Raw genomic sequence first — 25,195 nt, 5'->3', positions numbered from 1 at the left:
TAATTACAGGAATATTGTGATTTATTAAGTTAAATGATTGTTTTTAGTATGTCCGGACTCTCACGGGTCAGCATTTCAGCATTTTATTTTTTATTTTTTTAAAGGCTATTGGTGTAGCTGAGTTTATGATTTTTCAATTATTAACCATCTATTATTAAAACATGGGAAATAGGATTTCTAATGGGAAAAACTAAAACAGTGATATGCAAATACAAACACAGATACACTGGAAATTTCTTGGAACCTGTGTTCAAAAAGATGTAAAGGTTGTGGATGGCTGTTCTAATATTTTTAGATTTAGATCTTTGTAACATTTGTATGATCCATGTTCCTCAAAAGAGGTTCTTGAAAGTGAAGCGGGAAGTGAAAAGTGAAGTAGAAAATAGAAACTAAAATAAGCCTGCCTCTAGGTTCAGCAGTGCTTTAGGCTGGCCATACAGTGTCAAATTGACACAGAGGTATACACCGCGCATTAAGGCCACTGTAAAATGCAAAGAATGGGAGGTTTATGACATTTTCTCAGAATTCTGAGATTGAAGTCCCAATTTTGATAGAAAAAAAAAAAAAAACATTGTCATATTTATATTTTTATTCAAAGTGGCCCTAGAGACACTACCAATCAGTTTTTATGATCGATATTAGAAGTTAACTTTTACTACCTACCACGGACGCCTGGGGGTCCCCGAACCTCACTTTGGGAACCATACAAACACCGCCACACACACACACACACACACACGTACGCGCTGTTGACGCTTCTCCATTCATTTCAGTCTCCTCTGACTGAGAGGCAGACGGAGCTCTAGCGGTCAAACTCGCCACCAACTCTGCACCATCCGCTCTCAAAGTACAGCACTCGGGCAGTCGCTGCTCCGGCTTCCCTTATTCTTTTTTTTTTTTTTTTTTTTTTTTTCCTCGTTTGGGTTTATTTTGCAGCGTGTGCGTGTTGTGGCTGCCAGCATGCGGAGCAACGAGCGAAACATGGAATCAAGGGCGAAATGGACAAATCGGCAACTTTTATTTTACAAATGCACTTTATATTTATTCATCTTCAGTCTGGAACTGAAGAGGAGCGCAACGGGTGAGAGAAAAACAAACAAAAAACAAACATCCACTCTCGTTTGATTTAATTCACGTAGAAGTCGGGGAAACCTGGCCAGACACTCAATCTATTGTGCATGCTCTTGTTTTGGTAATGTCTTCCACTCGGGGGGAAAAAAAAAAAAAAACACGCATTAAAAGGGTGCCTATTCTGGATTTGGTGCGTTGGTATGCCACGAACCAAAAGTCCGAGCAGTGAGTGGAACCAGATGTGAAGAAAAACGGGGGGGAGGAGGGAATTGGGGCTCCGAGCTTAGGTTTATGCATTCTGATTTTTCTGTTAAGTTGCATTAAGTTAAGAAGACTTAAAGAAACGCATGATTCAAAGTTAATGTTTTTGGTCTATTTTTGCACCGGATCGGAATTTCTTTAAGCTGCATTGTAAAACTGACGTGGTTTGACGCTTCATTTGGCACCCTGTGGGCAGATGTGACCTTTGCATCCTGTTACAGGCTGCAATTAACACATTCAGTCCGTTCTAAACAGCTAGCAGGCCATCACACCACCTAAAACCCCATCTAAACACTGTTCTCAAATAAGGATTAGACAGACTGAATTAGAAAACTTAGAGCACTTTGTTTAAAAATGAGGCTGGAGCTTTACAAGCTTTAGTGTTCTGTTAGTGACTTTTCTGAGCAATCTGTCCAATTTTCTGGTGTCATCATATGAGGCACTGAGTTTCAAAAAGTTCTAGAAGTTTACGCTCTCTGTTTGTACTCCTGTTCCTGAGAATGTACTGCCTGATCTTAAATGATCTCGATCTCCTTTTGGCGAGCCTTAGTCTCTTAATTTTAAATTTCCTTGCACCCATCTGCAGTCACATTTTACTGTCACTAAAGCTAGGAATCCCCTGTCAGTCACGTTTATGCCAAAAGGAGGGGATTCAAAAGGATATAAAGGCTTGTTGATTTGTCTTATGAAATGCCGACTCTTTGGATTTGCTGTGCCAATTGTTTTGCAATCCCCAGCCGACTCTGCCTTATCACTGAGACGGGTCAACGAGCTGAACTGTGTAGTTTTGTCTAAGATGTGTCTTGGTAGTTTTGTGGAAAACAACAGAGAAAAGATTAACTATGATGTTCACGATACGCAGAATGATTTAAGTTTGCATCTTCTTGTTTGTAAGTGTCAGAACCACAATAACAGACTAGTTGCAGACCATCAACATGCTGTGGACATTTCAAAATGAGTTCCAATTCATTATCAATGTCACAACCTTTGTGGTGTCCTTTTTCGCAGATCTCCTTTTGGATATTAATTCAAAAAATTTAAATTCATCACAGTTCTTCTTCAGCGACAGAAACAAACTTATCTGAAAGTGATTTAATGGTTAAAACCTACACTGTGGCAGATGGCAATGCCCTTTATATCTGTGAGTAAGTCTGGGGGTGATGGAAAGTTTCGACAATGTGCACTTATTCTCACTCTGGCTTCTAAATTTGATTTGTACTTTCCTAGAGGTTCCAGCTCTCTCCCTTTCCGAGTGTGGCTGCAAAATGCAAATATGCTCTTTTCTCCAGTAGTGATTCTCTTTCTCTCTTTCCCCCATGCCCCCTGGATGAGGTAAAACCTATCCACAGTGTGGGCTGCTTCAGAGGCCAGACCACCATAAAACACCAATGAAACAAACACAGCCGCCTGGAATTTCCTGCCTATTTGTTGGTTGCCATTCTGTTACGCTGACCAGTAAAAAAACTGTCTTTTTTTCCTTTTTTTTTTTTTTTTTTTTTGTTTTAAATTCAGACATCTGTCAAAACAAGGTACTGAGAAAAGCATTAGCCGTATAAACCCAGAGCTTAAGATTGGATATAAGGATGCAATAATAAAGTAAAGGAACAATGAGTCACATGCAACTCCTTACCAAACAGTGCAATTTCAGAAAGTTTGTTGAATATTTCAAGCTAAGACGTGCTGTTGATTAGTCACCAACATCTCTATGCTGAAATCTGGTCCAAGAGATGACCGTTTTTGAGGAGGTGGAGGTTCTGGGAATATCTGCCTCTCTTGGCGGATGAAACCGGTTGTTCTTGGCCGTGAGCTCCAGCCTCTCTCTTCAGTAGGAAGCACTCTTCAGCACTGAAAAAAAAAACAGGGGGTGACAGGGCAAAGAAGGGGATGAGATCACAGCAGGAGAGCTGTTGTGGCTTAGCTTTCACAGGGCTTAAAGTTAATCTGGAATTCTGCACTCACTCTGATTGCCCGGGAGTTTTCTCACATCAAACATCAAGTCCTGTCCCCTCCTGAACGGAATTAAAACTCCTGTTTGAATTTGCTTTTCGCCGTCTGGAACTTCAGCTTAAGGTTGTCTGTAGCGGTTCAAAAGCTTTTTGCCCGGAACATCTCATATTGTCACCGTTTTAATACTGAGCTTACATTCATGTACTGAAGCGAATTCAAACGCGGTGTAACGCTGATTTTGCTGGGTTGGTTCTGGTGTGAAAGCCTTCCCACAGGCTCTTTTTGAAGCTGATCTATTTTTAAAATGGCTTTAATTCTTATTGTGAATATGGCAAAACAGCGATTAGTGGTTTATTGCCATTTATGCCTCCCCTCCTCAAGTTAGCACAGTATCCGCAAAGTTTTTCCTTTCCTTGCAACGAGAAGAGTAACTGAATCCTAAATCAAGGGTGTAGCATTTCAACATTTTATTCGTTCACACTGTGACTGCAGAGCATTGCAACATAGAAGTGATAATAAATAGAAAGTTTTTTGTATGAGCTGAAACAATTACTGAAACAATTACTATTTGGCAGAGTTGATTCTAGAGTCTATTGGGACCCTGGGTCCTCTCTATCTGATAAATAATCTGATTATCAGTTTTTAATCTATAAATATAAAGGACAATGTCGCATGAATATTGTAATTTCAAATTTTAAAAATGAAGAGAGGTAAACCAAACCTTATGACTGACGGTGCACACACATTAGACACAAACAACAGAGCTGGACACATTGTGTTAGTTAAGCCTCACTTACAACTGTCTTCCTTTTTTTTTTCTCCTCATCCTCTTTCTTTTTTCTTTTTTTTTGTTTCATTCCCAAATTAACTTCTTTTGATTTTGATTGATTTGGTGCTGCTGTCATACTTAACAATTTCACAATGGGATTTAATGAACAGAGTCGTTCTGATGGGAGCCCCTTACATAGTTCTCCTACTATCAATATTTAGCCTATTCTCATTGCTGTAGTTTAAAGTCTGTCAGTTCTTATTGGCCTGCGTCCTCGGGCAGTTTCCTGCATGGCCTGCAGACAAGCTGCACCTCTGCTGCTTCTCTTGTTTTCTGTGTCACTAAACTAAATAGCCGAAACGAGCAGGTTAAATAAGTCAACCTGGACAGGTAGTTTTGCCTCAGAAGCAGCTGATTAAAAGCTCATGAAAGGATCAACACGCTTGATCCTACAGTGATCATAACAGTAAATTAGCAGTAAACAAGCCTGTCGTCTGGGTGCCGCTGTAAAATGGATGGCTTTATAGCAAGACCAGGGGGGTTATTATATCTGTGAGCCGTTTTTAACTTGTAGTGAGCGAAAACTACTTCTGAGAAACTCAACCGCAGAGGCTGAGTGCAAGAAGAGGGGCGTGACGGTTGCCTCCTCCAGATTACAGGGATTTTTATGGAGCCCTTGATGAGACTCTATTGTCTCTGTGTCCATAAAAACAGAACAGGAGGTTTGAAGGGTTTTAGCTGAGAGGTAGGAAACAAAGGATTTGAGCAGACTGAGGTGCCCACACATGAGAGAGTCATGTTTTTTAACCAGATGCCCGGTGGTTTTTCCCAGCTAACCGACTTCCTGGCCTCTCACCGGAGCCTGCCGAGTAGGAATGCCGAGGCTCTCACTTTGTGTCTTCAATCTCATGTCAGAGAGAAGAAGTTTATTTTGGCCACATTTTTAAAAATTGTTTTAATTTCTAGACCTGTGCATCTTTCCTTCTCCCACCTTCGCACATATTCTCTGCTGCGGATCGGGACATCCTATGCCGATCTCAAAATCCTTTATGATAATAGAGAACCCCAAACAGAAACAGGAATGAAAGTAAACCGCATACTTCTCAGGAAAGGGTGTTGGGTTTCTGTTCCCGAAAGTCTGTTCACTGAGGCTGGTGCCCAGCAACTCTGAATAAGTTAAGTTCAACACTTTTTTTTCAGTAACTCTATAATTAGTTAACATTTTATTCATATTAAATAATTCAAATGTGAATAATGTAAGGCCCTGTGGGTAACGCTGCTCTGCAGGCGGCTATGGCTCTTTAGAGAGTCATTATAAGCAGCCTAATAGACATCAGTGTGCAGAATAAAAACAGCTTAAACCCTGAGGACCATTAAAGTTTTGCCAAAGTAATCTTATTCAGACCTGTTAAAACTATCACTTACATGAGGCAACTATGTCACCTTAAAGATTCTAATGATAAATATCTCAGCGTATATCACCCAAACAGGCCAGCTGTGTCTCTCTCTGCAGTCAGACCCAGCTGATGTAGTGATATAGTGAATCAGGTGAGAGGTAAATCCATGCTGAACTTTGGAAATGGGGTGAATTCCTGACACCTCAGGGGGCGGTGAGGTACTTCAAACGTGATTGCTAGCCTTGCATTAAAAACACATGCAGCCACTTCTCATTTCATTGCATGTTAATTATTTCCTCTTAGGAGCTTTGTTATATAATCTTTATAGAAAATGTTAGAGATTAATAGCCTATTACTGCAGTGTGCTACACTAGATCTAGCACTAACCCAGCAGCACATGCATTAATGGAGATATTGATCCAGACCCTGACCACTCCACTTGCCACAATGGCTGCTCACATGAAACTCCATTGTCACCAGCGTCATTGACTGCTGCTTTTGTTTCCCTGCCTTTGCACAGCGCCCCAGGAGTCTGACGAGTTTAGTTTCTTCCTTGAGGGCGCCGAGGCGTGCCTGGGAGTGGAGGATCACTCCCTTATCCTGTCGTCCTCCTGCGAGGAAGCCAACCAGCGCTGGAAGTGGGTGACTCGGGGGCGCTTATTCAACCTGGGCTCCTCGTTGTGCCTGGGGGTGACCACTGGTAACTACACCTCCAGATGGGACAAATCTCCTCTCGGGGTGTACACCTGCGACCGCGAGCCCCCCAGAATACGCTGGACCTGGAACTGCGCACAGGTGCTGGAAAACTTCAACAGCTACATCCCGTTGACCTCGTTTTCAAACTCCTCCGTAGCCTCGTCGACTACCAAGTTCAAATGGAGACTATACGGCAATGTGCCAGACCTGTGCTCCAAAATATATCAAGGTAGGTACGGTTGTATTTAAACAATCTTTGTTTTGCTTAGCAAGTTTTCTTCACATTGGTGGTTAATCTCAATCTGTATTACTGCATATCTTAACAAAGTAACCGACTTCATGATTGCCTTTGAAATATATGGTTTTAATATTAATAAAACTACAAATTGAGGAACTGGAAAAACACAAACACCGGATGAAACAGAGATAAACCTGGTTTTCTGGTCATAGAATGTGATCAGATTTTCATCTAAGTCACAAGTATGGGCAAACACAAAGTGTGGTGTTAAAGGTTTTTACTGAAAAGTAAGTGAACCCCTGGAATTAATAACTGGCCGAGCCTCCTTTGGCCGGATCAACCTAAAACAAACAATTCCAGCCGCAGTGGATCAGAGCTGCACAATGATCTGGAGGAATTCTGCACCATTCTTCGTTTTGGAACTGCTTCAGCTCAGACATGTTGTTAGGATGTCTTGTGCAACTCGCTCCCATAACATCCTTCCACGGTATTTCTGTTGGATTAAGTCTAGGCCTTGACTAGGCCAGTACAACAGGATGTTATCTTTGTTTCTTCTTGTTTGAAGCAGAGTTACCTTGATGTTTGGGGTCATTTTTCCGCTGCATCACCCAACTACTGATCCTCAGGTGGCGAACAGACACCTTGACTTTATCCTGGAAGCTGCTGCAAATGTCAGAAGAATCCACTTTCAAGCAAATTGTGGTTCCAAGTGCTGATGAGATTTTTACAAAGCATGGTTCATACCAGCTTGTACTTGCATATATCGAACTTAAAATATTGTGTAGTGGTCTTCGTAAGCCAAAATAACTCGGACTGAAAATTCCTGTTCTCCAGCCTAAACTGTGAACGTTTGAAAGCTTCATTCACGCAGCCTAGCTGCTGTGTGCCCGCTGTAAGATCAAGATCTAAGAAATGGGATCACAGATACCGAATCATTTTGGGAGGCCCGCATGTGGACTGAACCTTCCCCCAAAGACACCTGTAGTCTTCCAGTGAGCCACTCCGTCACTGCTGGTTTTCTGCATGGCATTCTGTGTGACAGATAGACTTACTGTTGTGGATTCCACAGCTGTATCTGATCAAATGGATATAGAAAAATGTTGCTTTTAGGGAATGTTTGAGGGCAACTGGCTGCCTGTCAGAATTCCAAGGAAAACATTGCCGGTGTTTGTAACCTCCAGTAAATACACAAAGCTGTCCTTGCACTCATGTTATATTTGTATTTATGTGCAGTTTTCAGTCCAGATGTAAGCTAACCATCGTGGTTCCCAGTTAAGCCTCATTTCCGCTTACCAGTGTCAACTGTTGTTTCCTGACAAACTATACTATAAGACCCACTCAGCCGTACCAGGCTATAGTTAACGGGCTCTGCTCGACTGCAATTAAAACCAGATAAGCCATAAATGTAAGACCAGAAAATTTCTCTTTTTTCCTTTATGTTCCCACTGCTGAGGCTGTTTCACTTTTATGTGGCAGGAGAAATGGGTACATTGACATTTTTAACTTTCAAGCGCCAATCTTCACAAGTTTCAACCCACTGTTGGAGAGGAATGCTTCTGACATTAGTCAGCCCGAGGAGCAGCCAGTCAGTCAGCCAGTGGTGGAGCAGAGAGGGAAATCAGGGAGGGAGCTTCCCAAATCTTTTCCTCCCTCATTTAACATGTCTGCCCTACTTTCCAGTGGCCTAACGTGTTTTGGTAGCGCTACGGATCCAGCCTCTCACTCCGTCCCTGTTGCCCTTTTTTTCCCCACATCATACTATACTTGTGGAATGTTCAATGGCACTAGGGTATTTGGTCAAACTGTAGTAAAACTTGTAGTAAATTGCATGTCATATTTTAAGGGGTCTGCTTCGGAATATAAATATTTAATTGTAATTTTCTGTCTAATATCCTAGCTGTGGAGTTGACGATAAAAGATGCTTACCTAAAAAAAGCCTATTTTTGTGTATTTACGCTTCCTGCTGCTGACCACAGTTTGACTTTCTGACTGTAACATCATCCTCTGTTTCCATCACGTATTTGATTATACAAGCTGCTGAGAAAACATATAAGGTATTTCAGTTCAGCAAAGTTCACAGCCATAACTTTAGACAGCACAAGGAAGGCCTGTCTCCGCTGCCGCATGCAGCCGTTTAAAGTCTTAACTTCTGTTTGTCCTCCAGAGATCTACACAATCCAGGGGAACTCTCACGGCCGACCCTGCTACTTGCCCTTTCTCTACGACGGCCAGTGGTTCCACAACTGTACTAGCATCGGGCGGGAGGATGGTCACCTTTGGTGTGCCACCACTTTTGACTATGGCAAGGATGAGCGTTGGGGTTTCTGTCCTGTCAAGAGTAAGTGGATTGGATGCATGGTCTGTTCGCTCTGCCAGATATCAGTTCATAGTTTTTCGTCCTCCAGTTTAACAGTACTTCTTTCTTGTCCCTTCCCCTCACTGTCAGGCACCACCTGTGAGACCTTCTGGGATACCGACTCGCTGACAGACAGCTGTTACCAGTTTAACTTCCAGTCCACGCTGTCGTGGAGCGAGGCTCGGATCAGTTGCCAGCAGCAGGGGGCAGATCTGCTGAGCATCACCAAGCTGCATGAGCAGACCTACATCAATGGTAAAGTCAGTGTGTGCATGCGCATATCCATTAGTAAAAGCATTTTTTTTTTGTGACACAAAGAAGTATATACTGAAAATAGCAGTTAAATAAACCGCCAACATTTGCAGCAAGCACAAATTAATCAACGCTAAGAAAACAGTTAAACAACTAGCTGCTGCATGCCAAAAAGAAAAACCCAATGTGATGTAGATGTTTTTGACATTTTCTGTGATCATTTCCCTGGCAGTGGGTGCAGTTTCATCATTTGCACTACTCTTAGAATCAGCAACTATAAAAAGATCTATTACCTATTAAAATCTTCAGGTTCTTTATTTCTTGTCTATCCACCGAGCTTTTGTTTCTCAGGTTGCCTGTGAGAACCATAAATAGCTCAGCGGCTGTGACGTTTGCTGCGCAGCTGAATATTCACAAACACACAGACGAACTATTTCGCATCCCCAACAGGAATATCTGATTTTCGGAGTGTATTTACCCTGTTGCCAATTTCAGGCCACACTGACACTATTGTTACGTAACTATTCTGTAACTGACCTAATACAGTGGGGACAGTTAGAACGCCTGCCAACTGGACATGCTGTTAAGTCTATGTGAAGCACACTATTGATGATATTGATATTTTTTTGACTTCTTTCACAAAGTGCACGTGGAAAACAGGTAGATTTTGTGTAGTGTAAGAAACGTGTTGTCTTGCTGTTATAGGTTTACTTACTGGCTACAGTGCTGCTTTGTGGATTGGCCTCAATGACCTGGACATCCACGGAGGCTGGCAGTGGGCCGACTCCTCACCACTGAAATATCTCAACTGGGAGCCAGGTTAGCCTGTAAAAACAGTCCAAGCTTGTCTGTCTTTTTAAAGCTTCAAGTATAAGTGATCTTTTTTATAAAGGTTTATTTCCCACAGAAGGCTAAGCAAGCATGCATACTCATTTTTAGCAACGCCCCGCTCTCGGTTCAAACGCCGACATGGCAGCTTTCCAGCGCAGCCACAGTATTTTATACTGTTGAGTATTTGAGCACTGGCACCTTGGCGTGAGTGATTTCCTGAAGAGTCTGTCTTTCTTACTCAACTCCAGACCAGCCAAATCACGCTGAGGAGGAGAACTGCGCTGTGATAAGGACTGAGTCATCAGGTCGTTGGCAAAACCGTGATTGTTCTGTTGCTCTGCCATATGTCTGTAAAAAGAGGCCCAATGCCACCATGGACCCCTTCACTACTGGTCAGTGAATATATATTTGGATCTCTCAATTATAGTGAAATACAACAGATTTGATGGGTTTTATATCTTCGCTTTCACAGATTCATGGGCAGATGATGATAAATATGAGTGCGATGTGGGCTGGCAGGCCTTCCAGGCTGGATGTTACAAGGTCACTTCTGAGAAAATTGACTGGGACGCAGCTCAGAAAACGTGCCAGAAGATGGAGGCCAACCTGGTCAGCATCCACACCCTACCCGAGCTAGAGTTCATCCTGCGCAACCTGAAGAAAGGTCAGTTAGAAAAGAAATTCATCTTTTCTGTCCTCACTTCGTCCTTTCGCTGTTTCCGAAGTGTCCAACTTGCGAATCAGTCTTCAACGGGGCATCTGTAATTTGATCGTTCTCATAGTTCATTGCCTGTGCTGCGAGGCTCCCAAGAGTAGCTGAAACGAATAAATAAAGCTGACATTTTGACAGATATATTCTGGCAGATTTTGACATTTATTGTAGAAAATGTAGAAGAAAAGAGCATCATGCTCAACCAAGGACTAACATGGAGATCAGGAGTGCGTGTAACTAATGTTAAGTCCAGCAAGTTCAAAAAGAGTTCACTCGAATCTGTCAGAACAATCCTCAAAGTCTTTTTTCCGTGTCTTAGAGGAGCAAATTCCTCAGTGATTCATTTCAGTATGCATTGTGAAAGGAAGTATAATTAAGGGAGGTCATTGATATATTTAGATATATCTTCATGCTATTTTCCTAAGTAATATGCTCCAAAGCTTCACATTAAGCTGAAATGTTGCAGAAGTCTGACAGTTCTCTCCTGTTCCCTCTGTTTTCTTCCATCACATGAAGTGAGGAATGAATTCTTTTTTCTCATGGAAGTAGTGCAACATAATTACTGAACTTCGCTGAAAGGGCATAAGCCTTATTTCCCAATTGAATACATTTTTAACACGTCTTTCTGTTTCTTCTTTTTAGATATTGAGCAGTTATGGATAGGGCTCCATGACACTGACATGCAAATGGACTTCCAGTGGACTGACCACACGCCTGTCATCTTCACCTACTGGCACCCCTTTGAACCCAATAACTTCCGCAACACCCAGGAAGATTGCGTCTCCATCTGGGGACCTGTGAGTGCCCTCCCTGCCCCCGCAGCCTCACCCTGACCCCTGAAGCCTGTGGTCTTCATCAGCACACAGTAACGGACTCTCACCGTCTCCTCCTCCGTTTGTATATATTTACCAGCTGTGCTCTCTCTTTCTGTTTGTGTCTCGCCATTATGTGCAGGAGGGCCGCTGGGATGACAGCCCTTGTAATCTGACTCTCCCCTCCATCTGCAAGAAACCGGGAACAAAGAGTGCTGGGAAGCCGCAGCACCAAGACTGCGCACAAGTATTACTTTCTTTTCTCTCTTTGCATTCAGTGTTGCATCCTTCAGTTTCTCCTTGAGATTTACCGTTTAAGCTTTAAATCATTTTTTTCCCCTCCACATATTTTTGTCTTTTGTTCCGTAACGAATGTACTCAGATCTCCTGCAGCCTCAGTCTCCAGCTGCTGACAGGCTGCAGTGTTGCTGTCTGCTCCGTTATTATACTAAATATTTCAGCCTTTGACCTCTTTTATCCCAGAGCTCCCTTCATTCTGTCACCCTTCCACTGGTGCCATGGTCCGCCCCCAGACTGGAGCTGTGATATAAATCACTTCCTTTTAACTGGGAAAGCTACCAGGCACACCAGGCAAAGTCAGCCCTGGGCATGTAAACTCTTCACTTGGTATAACGTGGAGTTTTCCATGACAAAATAAATAAAAAATAGCATCGCATTTTAGAGCATTCAGAAGTTTGTGTGTGCATTCAGCATCTGCATCTGTCTCGGATTATTCTGCACATAGTTCTTATGACTTTGATAAGACTTTAAGCCTCTCAGACCTGACAATCAAATCAAACATGAGAATCTTCCCTGTCCAACTACTGCATTTAGTGTGTTTTTGTGCTTGACACAGTCAACAGTAATAGCCAGAAAAGAAAGCGTCTCTGCATCTCCGTCCCCTTTGGCAGCAGATTCTGAATGTATTTTTTGCTCTGCACTGATTTATGATGTAAATGATCTAAAGCTGCGGGTCGTGCTGCTTCTCAGCTGTTACATTCAACAAAGATCTCTGTATGGACGGGTCATTTGTTTGGTGTAATGAATCTTTAGCCCTCTCCCTTGGGGGGTGATGAGTCAGTGGGTGGTAATGCGACAGGGGTCATTTGGCATGGCACGCGTTGCAGGGCCCTATGGCGGTTCCCTTTGTCTTGAGCAGACGAGCTCACTTCGTGCAACATGTGAAATAACAATATGGAGCCTGCAGACTCCTCCAGCAACATTTGATTCTCAACCCATTTACCCCATCTAGTGCTGGGCTCATTTCTCAGGACATGTAATGGATATTATAAAGCTGTCATTTTAACTTTGTGCAGTGTCTGTTTGATAGTGTTTTAATTGTCAGCGTGCTTGTGTAAATAAGACAGATGATAAAACATATATTTAATGCCAGAGGCAGTTTGAGGTGCAAGCAGCTGTTCCGGTCTCCTCTGCCACCAGGAAAAAAATGAACCCTCTGTGCTTTTTTGGTGATTATTAAATGAATCAAGGATCCTAATTCAGTGCCCCAGATGTCCTCCCAGTCGCAAGGAAGTTAGAAAGGGCATCTGAAAGCGGCTGTTATTGTATTTTTTAGTTTAAAATGATAGAGTGGAAACAATGTGACGAGTCTCAGCTCATTGTTTATCCAGCCTCCAACTGTTGTACCATTTTAGTTCACTCTCACCGCCCGCATAACATTGTTTTGCAGGAAAACACTCTGAAATATATGCTTAGCTGGGAGCATTTAGTGGCTAAAGAACCAGATATTCCTCTTGGGGGTTGGTAGAAACCAAAACCAGAGCTAAACTTATCTTAAACAAGTTGTCAAGCTATTATATATATATATATATATATATATATATATATATGTATATCTTTTTTTTTTTTTAAGCATTCAAAAGAAAGATTTTGCTGTTTTCCTCCTCTAGGTCACAGAGGAACGTAGGTCAGTGCACTTCTTTGTTTTTTGTCAGTGTTTTGTGTGATAAAGTCAAAGTAATGAGAGTACGTCTGTCTCATTTCAAATGAAGGAATATGATGTATTCATTTTTCAACATCTGTGTCACTTGCAGCCGAAATTACTACATAACTTGAATTACACACAAGTTGAAATTCATCTAGCATGCGTCGCTTTTGGAACATGCTATCAGCTGTACGTTGTTTTGACTGCGTGACAGGCGATGGAAGGATAGGAAAGCGCGTCAGGGAGACGTGAGCTTCGACTGATGAAGTCTCTCAAGCAGCTGTAATCTTTGAGGTTTCTGTCTACATGCCAAACGTGGTTGTGCAGAAAAGAAAAAAAAAAAAAAGCCTGGGGATGGGTTTACTCACACAAAGCTGCATATGACCTGTCTTTCACTTTCGTCCTCACGCAAAAATCTCACCCTTTCTGCGCGTCGGCTGCTCTCTCTGTCTGTACACGTCCACGGCGGCAACGATACATGAGCCTGCAGGAGGGGCCGAAGCCAGGGGAAAGTTTTCTCAGTGTGCCTAGACTTGCTCTTTTCACTGTGCTAATGGGATGCTGTCAGCTTTTAGATGTGGATTCGGTTAGGTTTGAACTTTTTCATTCAAAGAGATACCTTTTACATTTTTCGCATCCAAAGAAGAGGCTAGTTACTGGGTCAGTTTGGCCTTTGAGCTGCTGCAATTTCTATGCATTAGAAAAATGTGTGCTTGTCGGCGTGTGGTTTGATGAAAATCATTATTCACACTTTAACTGACTGAGTAAGCAACTTTAAAGAGCTGCACAGCCTGAAGATGTGTTGACTGAATATTTATTCACATCCTGCTCTCCTCTCCTCTCCTCTCCTCTCCTCTCCTCTCCTCTCCTCTCCTCTCAGGGATGGAAGTGGCACAGTTCAGCTTGTTACTGGGTGGGAGAAGATCTGCTCACCTTTAATGATGCCAGAAAGTCCTGTGAGGACCACAAAGCCGCTCTTGTCACCATTACTAATAGGTACACACACACACACACACACACACACACACACATATCCTGAGAAAACTACCTTTCAGTGATTAAATGAGTGTTTTGTCACTGTGGACTCCCTAAAAATCCCATTTCATGTTTAAAGGTTCGACCAGGCCTTCGCCAACAGCCTGCTGTGGGGCCGCTCTGGAGATTCCTTTTGGATCGGGCTCCATGACCAGACCAATCTGGGCTCTTTCCACTGGCTCAGCAGAGACGAGGTGTCCTACACCAACTGGAATCGAGACCAGCCTGGTAGGATACATATTCGAATGAGTGTGTGAATGCTGCAGCGGTTTTGGCTCCTGATGTACTATCAGTATAAGATCTGGAATATCTATTACACCATGTTTGTTAGTGCATAGTAGTGTAAAATCTAACTTGCTTCTATATTCACACCTAAAACAGGGTTTTGTCTTTCTTTTGGAATGTTATTTTTATGGCTACAGCTAATTATTTTCAGTGTACATTAATCATATCATTTTTATACTTGCTGCAGTATTTTTGTTTTTGTGGATCTTACAATTGTTTATTCCTTCTGCTGTAATGAGTTCACTTCCTTGAGGGGATATTAAAGTTTAATCTGATCTGTAGACGGAGATTTGCAGTTGCCTAAAACATGACGCTCATTAATCAGAGCCAATTTTGGATTTAACCTGCAAAGGAGAAAATGGATTGGTCCCAAGTTGTCGTTTTATTCGTCTGCCAAAACACACATCCTCATAGATTGATTTGGCTCCAAAGCAGCTTTGCTTAGCAGGCAGTCTGCTCGTCTAAGAACATTTTCAGTGACGGCATATGCCAGTTTTACTTTAATGTATTCAGTTTTGGACTACATGTAAAAATAGTAAATCTTGTCGTAGTTCTGGCGTCCAACAAATAGTCATTCCAGTAGCACATGGAAACCGAAGAGGATTCTACTTTTGTTCTAAAATACAGACTGTTGTGGAATTCAGATTCATGGCAGCCATAATTTCTAAACCAAACCTGGAGACGTGGCCACAGAACAGCTGGGGGCGTTGTCTGGCTTTAGATTCACCGATGGATACAGAGATATGAACCGTCTGACCTTTGTTCAGATCAAAGCAGCGTTTCACTTACCTGCCCATACATATTTGTATAATGAAATAAAAAAGGTCCATACTTTAAAAAGAACTGCCAACTCCCAGTGTGCACACTGAGCTTTATATTATGATCCATAATGGAAATGATGCATATGGTTTGAAAACAAAAGTGAAATTCAGTATCAGACTCTCCAAATTACCGCATAAGAACTGTGTAATCACATTTTCACCCATTTCCACGTGTTTCATCACTGCAGCCTCTTTCTTTCCGCTCACCTACATTTCACCCCGCATCTATTTCAGTGAACATCCGTGGCGGCTGCGTCTCCATGGCGACAGGCTTTGCAATAGGGCTGTGGGAGGTGAAGGAGTGTGCATCATCAAAGGCAAAATTCATCTGCCGTCAGAACCAGGACGCTTCTCTGAGTCCCGAGCCCCCCGTCCCTCAGCCCACCCCGAGTCTCAGCGGCTCCTGTCCCAACGGCTGGAAGAGCAACAGCGACCTGCGCTACTGCTATAAGGTTCATCCTGGAAGTTTTAACTAAGAAATAAAAAGCTCTTAGAGTGCTGTTAAGAGTTCTTAACAGTTATGACACTCCCTAGAACGAACAATGCAATCAGTGCTGAACATATGCTGAGGTTTGATACCCTGTTAAAGGTATCAGGAGGTGGAATGTACAGCTGAACAGCTTGTTTTACATCCTTTATTATTTGACTGTAACTCCAGCTCTATCACCTGTGTGTAGGTGTTCCATTACTCCCAGATGGAGCAGAAGCAGAGCTGGCTGCAAGCTCACCTGTTCTGCCGGAAACATGGAGCCAACCTGCTGAGCATCAGCGGTCCAGAGGAGGAGCACTTCGTTATGCAAGTCCTCCATGAGACATTCGGGTGGGTGTGGATTTCTGACCAGCTGACATGTGATGATGGTGATGATAATGATTATAGTAATGGTAATGGTGATTATGGTGGTGGGGATGGTGATGATGGGGCCCACAGGGAGTCAGAGGAGCATGAGCAGCACTGGTTTTGGATCGGACTGAACCGCAGGAACCCCATGGATAACGGCAGCTGGAAGTGGAGTGATGGACTGGCTGTGAGTAATGACAAGATACAGCCCACCTGTGTACTAGCAGATGCTAATTTAATTTTTTTTTAAAACGCAATCTGCTCACTCTTTGTCTGTGTCCCAGTTAACATACCAGAACTTTGGGCGCTACTACTACAACATTCGGCAGTGTGTCGCAGCAGACTTGGGCACTATGACCTGGCTGGCCATGCACTGTGACTCTGAGTTAGACTGGATCTGCAAGATCCCCAGAGGTACAGAGGGCATTTTCTTTCTTTCGTTTTTTTTGTTTGTTTGATCAATATGTGTCATTTACACGCTTTTCTCTTGTTTGTGTGTTTTTAGGTAGTGTTGAGCAGACACCAGAAATCTCTGAAGGTGTGTCCTATTTCCCAATCTTTCAATTTCTTTCCTCATCTTTCATTGAAGTGATATATTAAAGTCTCTTATCTCTCTTCTGTCAGGCACTAGTTCACCAGAATGGATAGGCTTCCAGGAGGCTGAGTATAAATTTTTTGACCACCGCACCACTTGGGATCAAGCCCAGAGGATTTGTTCCTGGTTTGATTCCTCGCTGGCATCCGTCCACTCAGCTGAGGAAGAGGCTTTCCTGGCCAACACTTTACGCAAGGCATGGTGTTCATTATCATTTGTAGGAGTTGATCTTATCAAACAATGTGATTGATTACCATTGTGTCTGCAACCAGTCAGAGTGCAGCTTTATCAGGGCTGAACCCTGAGGAATACCTAACAAACTATGTGTAATGGTCCAACTGATTATGGCGTCCATGTAGCAACCACAGTGCAGAACTACCATTCATGAGTATGTAACTACATATTTAGAGTAGTGTTGAGGTATAAATCTTATTGTCTATAGAAGCATCTTGCTTTGTAGCCTCCACACTTTTTCACAGTTTCTCTCTCGCCTTCAGATGGTCAAGGCGGAGGGGGACAACTGGTGGCTTGGACTTAACACGTACGAAAACGACGGCCGTTTCCGCTGGTCCGACCACTCCGTGCTTAATTACGTGTCCTGGGCCCTCGGGAGGCCGCATCCACTCAGCCGTGATCGCAGATGCGTTCACATGTCCGTCAGCAAAGGCAAGAACAGCCCGAAAGAGAGACCTCGGCAGAGTAAATGAAATGCGATACACTTAAATGAACTTGTGCTTTTCACACACAAACAGGGGATTGGGCCGATCAGAAGTGCCACTCTGACCTGCCCTACATCTGCAAGAGAGTGAATGTCACAGGGACTATTCCTCCGACGCCGTCATCCCCTCACCCGCCATCAGGCTGTCAGGACGGATGGTCGTCCTATCAGCATAAGGTAAGCCCTGGATTTCACTATAATGTTTTTAAGCTGTACAAAGACTAACCACACCAAACCCTAAGTACTCTTTTTCTTATGTATGTAGTGTTTCAGAATATTTGATCAGTCAAACCGGCTCACATGGTCTGCAGCCAAACTGAAATGTGAGGCGCAGGGAGGAGTGCTGGCAGTGGTATCCAATCATTTGGAGCAAGGTAATTACAGCAGAATACATCACGGAGCCACAAGCAGGGGGGTGGAGGAGTCTCTTCATTTCGTATATTCACGCTGTCATGCAACTCCCATCTCTCCCTCACAGCTTTTGTCACCACCTTGCTAAACAATGTCAGCATTGACCTTTGGGTGGGCCTGACATCAGACTCTAAAGGTCATTTCCAGTGGGCCAAGGCTGGGCTGCTCAGCTACACAAACTGGGCACCTGGAGAGCCCCTCGACAACAGCGGACCGCACCACAACAAAACGCCGGTACTCACAACACTCATTATACTCTTGCCATGTCTTTGTCATCGATCTGTCCCTGTCCTCATCATTTCACTGTCCCCTCTCAGGGAAACTGTGTGGTAATGATTCACGGGAACCCGCAGCAGAGAACTGGCATGTGGGCTTCCCGAGCCTGTGAGATGGAAAGTAATGGATTCATCTGCCAAAAGCCACAAGGTGTGATCCTCAGTAATAATCACAATGATGTCATTTAAAAGTTGAGATCACTGAGCAAACAGAAGTGTGTTAGTAAATCATTATATCTGACTCCAGACCAAAGTCTCCCTCCGGCTCCAGCCCTCATTCCTGCCTCCCTGTCAAAGCCTGTGGAACTGGGTGGAGTGACGTACCGTGTGGTGGAGAAGCGCCTGGACTGGCTCGGCGCCTTGCATCTTTGCGAATCTTTGAATGGGACCCTGGCTTCAGTGAAGAATCCCTACCAGCAAGGTTACCTCACACTGCTCATGAACAGCCTGCACAGACCGGCCTGGATTGCTCTCCACAACTATGGAGTGAGCAAATTAACTTACAGATATCTCATTATATTTCTCTGACAGAGTCGCATTGATTGAAAAATCCACTGTGAGAGGAACTATGATGAAGTGATTTCTTATGTGTTCAGGGACGAAGCTTCACCTGGCTGGGTAATGAAGAAGTGTCATATTTCAATTGGAAAGATGGGGACCCTAATCAGGTGGCCGGATGTGGTCACATGACCACTACAGGGCTGTGGACGATGACTCCATGTGATGCCAAACTGGACGCTGCTATCTGTCAGATCAGTGGTATGTGTGTAACACAGCATTTTCTCAGGTAACATTTCACAAGTGAACATTTAAAGGTGTTCACAGCTGTTTTTCTGCCTCTCAGATGAGCCTCCGGTTCACCCGTGGATCTACCCCGGCCTGTGCCCCCAGGCTCTGGGAGAGTGGGCGTGGGTGCCTTTCAGAAACCACTGTTATGCCTTCAACCTGCATAGCCTTCAGCTGCAGCAGGACGCGCGCACATCCTGCAAAAAAAGTATGGACCCTCCACCAGACTGCTGTACAGCTCATTTGAAAACCAATTAAATGCAACACTCCTGACCTTCTCCACAGCAAATGTCATTGACAGAACACATCAATATGTCTAAATTTAGAAGTGTTTCATTGAGCCCCTGGCACCATTGATCAGTCCAACTACGGGATCAGTGCTGTTTCATTGCATCTCTGACTATCTTTTTCCTTCTCTCTTTTCTAGTGGGAGCAGAACTTCTTTCTATCTTGGATGAAACAGAGAACGGATTTATATGGGAACACATCCAGAGCTATGCAGAACAGGCACACGGCGCATGGCTGGGCATCAGCGTGAAAGGTCCAGCCTCAGACTTCTCTCACTAAAGCAGCGGACTTAATAACCTTCAAAACTTTTTTAAATCCATGCGGATTCATTTCAGACTACAGTCAAACAAATTGCTTGCAAATAATTTTTCCTAATTAAATAGGTTTTAGCTGATTGATTATGATTTCTTTCATTGTAGAATCATTAAACAATTAATTAAAGAGTGGAGACTCGATTAAAGCTGTGTCAAATAAATGTGAGCAAAGAATCCAATCTCAGAAAAGTTAATTTATTTAAACTGTACAATTTTCTGTCAAAGCAATTAGATAATCCGAGTAAAACGCCATAAAATATGCTTACTAAGCTAATGGGAATATTAAATAGGGAAACCTCAACGAAACATTAGCGCTACGGAAGATAAACCTAAGGATTGCCACGAACATGCTGTAAGATTCATTGAACGTGCTTGTGTTCCTGCCACAGGTAGGGGTCTAGTCTGGACTGAAGATGCAGAGATGCTATACACCAACTGGGAGACGCATGAGGTACCTTCTTCGGTGCTGTCGGTCAAGTCCTGCTTCTGGATCCAGAGCAACAGTGGCCTGTGGAAGCCGGGCTCCTGCAGAAATCGCACGCATGGAGTCATCTGCAAGCGGCCCCGCAGTAAGCACACACAAGCACGCACGTAACTGCTCAAGAGGCTCCACTCATCCAAGAATAAAACATATCATTTGAGGTGACAGCCTGAGAAATCACTCACAAGAGGCTGAAATCAAGTGCACTTGAAATGACTGCTAATTACTAAAGCAATTAATTTATACTAACTGTCTTTTGTTCCATTTGCAGGCGCTGAAACTTCACCTGTAACATGTAAGTCTGGTTAACAGCTGCCAGGTTGTTCTGCTCATATCTCCATTGTCTTCCTTAAACTGAGTAATGTATTCTGATTTCCACCTCTACCTAGTGGACAATGACCACCTGCCCACTCTGATTGTCGTCATGGTGACGGGCGTGGTGCTGGTGATGCTGATAGTCGCTGTGATCTACCTGTACCGCCGGCGAACCATTGGGTCCCGGGGCTCCTACGAAGGCGCCCGCTACAGCCGCACCAACTCCAGCCACGGCGAGCAGGCCGAGAAGAACATCTTAGTGTCCGACATGGAGCTGAATGAGCAGCCAGAGTAGCCCGAGGAGCCCCCCCTGGACTGGCCAACCAACCTGGGACTGGACCCCAACCCTGACACAGGAGAGGCTGACCTCAGTTTGCTGACTCAGAATCTGATAACACTTTATGGCATGTATTTTTTTTTTTTTTTAGTTTTTGTCTCATTTGAAAACCAAAAAAAATATTTTTCAAGTGCTGAAGGGCTGTGTGGAGCGCAGCATATGTTTAGTTTTTAAATTGATTCCCCACTTTCTAAATCCTCTTTTGCCAAGAGTGAAGAGCGCTCGCAATTTCTCCCTTGACAAATCAGATGCATCCATCTGCACATGAAGGCCATAATGGATCTACTGGGAATAGTTTTATTGGAGTTGGAAATATTCAGCCTAAAACCAGAAACCCAGCAATGACTCCTGGTGCCAAAGTAAATTTTTGCACACTGTATAGTATCTTTTTTTGTTTCTATTTTGATTTAAAGACTTTTAAAACAAAAAGGACCATCACACCTAGCGATCGACACTAAACAAAAAGCCATTTGCCTCTAAATATCCACATAGTTTTCTTCAGGACCATTTTTTTTTTTTTCTTTTTGCCATGTCAGTATTGATCTGAACTTGAACTTTTTGTGTTGTTTCGTTGTGTCCTTCCCTTTCATTTGTCATTCTCCGTGCAGCTGTAGAGAACTGTTACTCATGATGCATGTGTGGTTTTTTGCGAGCCTGCCTCCTCTTTTCTGACCCGACACGTCAGCACCAGCTGTCAGGCGAGCGGAGGAGGAGAAGAAGAAGTCCAAATGTGAATGTGTGGAAGGTGACAGGGACCAGTGACCTCAAACCGTCTGAGGGCACACACTATAATTGTGCACATAAGTAGAAGTTTGTATTGAAAGCCGGTCTTTAAATAGACTACATTGTCTTTTTTGATACAGCGGGACTGAAGGTTGTCATCAAATGATCCGATGTTTTGGCACTTTCTTCTATTGTCTTAATCTAATTCAGTCATCCTCTTGCTTTTAGTCATTATCTTTAAGATGCAGTTGCTGCTCTTTGTTTCCTAACTCCAGTTTGTTTTGGCTCACCGTGCCGCCATCTGGAGCTGATTCAGCATTTTTTGAGGACAGTAATTTTCTTTGTATGCACCGTGAAAAGGGTCTGCAATTTAATATTTGTCTGATTCATCATTTTAATGACCCAAGGCTTGCTTCTCTGTATGTTATATCACTAGGACATTTGCCTCTCTTTTTAATGATGCAGGTTGCATAATGTGATTTGACTTATGTACGGTTGGTAAAGACATTTGGAAGCATTCCTACTTCAACTTTTCATTGCCTCACGAAGGAAAACAGGCCTCATGCGAATGACATGAGCACACATGAGAGCCAAAGAATGTCTCAAACCCAAATTCAGTCTTTCGCTTCGTCTTCCGAGTTGAGTTCGACCAAGTTAGTTTGCACCCTGAGACATTTTCCTTTTTCTTTCAACTCCTGCCTCTGAGTGCATTTCAGTCTTCCTGTTAGGAGGAATGCTTTGGAGCCATTTCAGTCTGAAGCTTTTGGTGTTTCAGTGAGCTGCTGTGAAAGAGGAAGAAAAAAAAACAGCTCTTTTTGCTCCACAAGTTGGACTAAGATTGAGGGGGAAGGGAGGAGGAGAGGGTGTAAGTAGGGGTGTGTGTTTTTCAGTGTGTGTATGTGTGCAGTCTCCAGCTGTGGAATGTTGAGTCGGCAAGAAGAGCTCAGTGGCACGTCTGGAACCAATCAGAGAAGGAAGGCTTAGGGACATGGAGGGTCAGAGAGAAGACTGGTAAGAAAAAAAAGGAAAGCAAGAGGAAGGAGAAAAGGGAAAAAGGAGGAGTGTGAGGAGGAGTCAGGGATGTAGGTAGAGGAGGAGGAGGAGGAGGAGTGGAAAGGGTGCAGTGCTTCGGCCTGGATTTACCCTGTCCTCTGCTGGTGGATTACTGCACAAGTTTGTCTTTATGTGCAGTAGATGAACTGACCGAGGTGGATGCGTGATGACCCTCAGTGTGTTCCCCAGTGGCTGTGATACACTCCAGCTCTTGTCCTCTTAAAGATACCCCAAGCACCTGTTCAAATTTTTTGACTTTTTTTTTTTGTGTCATTTTTATATGAAATAAATAAAGTCTATGTTCTCAAAGCTTCTGCTTCCAAACGGATTATTACTCATGGTCAAACAAATTGTTATGTAAAGATGGAGCCTGTTCCAATGAGCAGGAAAATTAATCAAAGAATCAATGTGAAACATGTGGGCTGCAGTGTTGAGAGTTGTCCACAAGAGGGCACACCTCTCCTTCTAAATGTTGTCCTTTTGACTTTCACTGGCCACTGGGCATTCTTCGTTGCAGACTTCAGTCTTTACAGAGGTTCAAGTGACCTACAACTAACAGTTTATTGTGACATTAATTTACAGAAACCACCCCTTTTGCGTATTGTCCTTTATATTTTTTCAGTTCAGCATTTGATCACATTTTGATTCTGCCTGATGTGATGTTGATGCTGGAAGATGCTACATTAAATTAATTTGACAGCGTTGACATCTGGGCAAAATACCAACTGCAGATCATACCTAATGTGTAAAAATGTTTCAGCTAAATCAAGACCTCTATTTTAAGCAGGCCCAAGAGGGAAGATTCATATTTGAAGTCAGACTATACAACCATGAAAGTGCACAAGAAATGACTGCAGTTCAAGAAATAAAATAGAAGCCAATAAATACACACTATGCTAATAATTACTAATGCTAATGCAAAAGACAGTTTTAAAATATTCTTTTATGATAATCTATTGTTATATAAATAGCCATAGTGTGTGATTTTGTTGAGCTTGTTTTGGATCATACAGTGCAGCAGCTTCTGTTAATTGTGTCTACCCCATTTATCTTTTGGTGGCTCAGATATGATACAAGTGACTATAACCAGACTTCACCTGTGAGCCCAGAGCCTGATGCTGCCAGTGTCTGTCCAGGGACAGCACCTACGAGCTCCTCCTTCCACCAGCTGGGCCGCGTTCAAACGGGCAGACCGACAGGAAGACACCAGCACCTGGCGTAACGGGAGCTTTGTGGCCTCCTTCTGCCAGCGACCTGCACCTCTGCAGCATCACATTAGAGACAGTAAATTACTTGTTATTCAAATCAAACTGGCTCTGTGTAATCCATCTCACTTAGGATGGATGTCACAGCTCGTCCCACTGCAAAGCCGCAGGCACACGGTTTAAAGCATTCAGGGGCTATGTACTCTGTTTATAAGTTCCACAGCGCTGACACCTGACGTTTTTTAATGCATCTCTGGTGTATGGAAACTGTGCTTTTTTAAAGTAGCTTTTTCTTCCGTCTTAAATTTTTTTGGTTTTGTGAATTTCAGACTCAGAGTCTAACAGTTTTGCGTGCACATACTGTCATGCTGCATTTGTCTTTGATTGCAACTTTTTGGTGCTTTGTAGTCCTCATTTATAATAGTGCTTATCGGGTACTTGACCCATTTACCTGCAGCCACTCTACAGCCTTCTTCTTAATCTTAATTTCATATGTTTATTAGCATTATTACTTTTATTTCCCCCTTTTCCTCAATTGATCCAGAAGTATGGTATGAGATATGCAGAACTGAAATTATGGGTAATGAAAAAGTGTCAGTGTGAGGTGAAAAGGGTCAAATCACGAGGTGGGTTTCATGGCACCTCTGGGCCTCTCTTTACTGCAGCCACAGGTAAGGTAGTCGCCATCTTGCCCAAGGCAGAAGTCCCTGCTCTGGGAGTAACAGAACAATTTCACTGCTCCATTTCTCTTAGCCTCCTCTGAGATACTTGAGCAAAACCCCTTCATGATTAATTAACCAACAAAAGAGGGGAGAAAGTAGAATGAAACTCTTCAAACGGCTCAGCTCATGCCTAATCAATATCCTCTTAATTTGAAGGTTTGATGTTCAGACCCCACTCTTGTGTTGCACTCAGACGGCTGTTTATTCCCCCTCCTCCCACTTCAAGTTTTCTTCCTATCTGGCAGTGTTGGCACCGCAGGTTGAGGGAGGAGAACCAGTGAGAAAACAGCATTAACAAGTGAAATTAAAAACCCATTCACTGTCCTCAGTCATCCATTTGGAACGTGGCCAAAGGAGAAGCAGCTGTTGGGCTGGCAATGGAGGAGATAGGAAGAGTGAGACACTGAGACGGAGAGACAGAGAGAGGCAGGGAGAGAACAAATAATTCAGAAAAAGAGAGAGAGTTTTGAAAGGAATATGATCATGGGCTCTTTCCTCTGAACACCAGCAGTGGAAATTCAAAAGAAGCTGCAGAATAGAAAACTTCCTCTGCACTCCAAACGGCTGCTAGCTTATATAATAAATAGCTTTTAAAGCTTTTGGTCTAAAATGTCATGGGCGTACTGTGTAATCACCAAAAGCTCATGATAACCACCCACCGTGTTTTCTTGGGGTATAGGATCCAGTAAATGGCAGTTAAATGACA

General features: G+C 43.2%; 1 protein-coding gene across 1 annotated transcript; it reads left to right on the top strand.

Annotated features, from left to right (window-relative positions):
• Window positions 1–285: 285 nt before the first annotated feature.
• mrc2 (mannose receptor, C-type 2) lies at window positions 286–22,873 on the top strand. Its single transcript, XM_084571279.1, has 29 exons — window positions 286–1,081; window positions 5,966–6,370; window positions 8,544–8,717; window positions 8,826–8,990; window positions 9,693–9,806; window positions 10,067–10,210; window positions 10,291–10,482; window positions 11,173–11,327; window positions 11,485–11,589; window positions 14,168–14,283; window positions 14,402–14,550; window positions 15,663–15,880; window positions 16,106–16,248; window positions 16,357–16,453; window positions 16,551–16,680; window positions 16,772–16,804; window positions 16,891–17,057; window positions 17,359–17,527; window positions 17,614–17,756; window positions 17,845–17,953; window positions 18,058–18,224; window positions 18,308–18,416; window positions 18,513–18,751; window positions 18,862–19,024; window positions 19,110–19,259; window positions 19,479–19,592; window positions 20,043–20,222; window positions 20,406–20,429; window positions 20,524–22,873. Exons 1-29 carry the CDS (start codon window positions 961–963, stop codon window positions 20,742–20,744), a joined length of 4,416 nt encoding a protein of 1,471 aa, XP_084427405.1. The 5' UTR covers window positions 286–960; the 3' UTR covers window positions 20,745–22,873.
• Window positions 22,874–25,195: the final 2,322 nt, after the last annotated feature.

This window comes from Chelon labrosus (genome assembly GCF_963514085.1).
Source record: "Chelon labrosus genome assembly, chromosome: 21".
NCBI lineage: Eukaryota > Metazoa > Chordata > Actinopteri > Mugiliformes > Mugilidae > Chelon > Chelon labrosus.
This window is presented reverse-complemented; position numbering and strand designations above follow the sequence as displayed.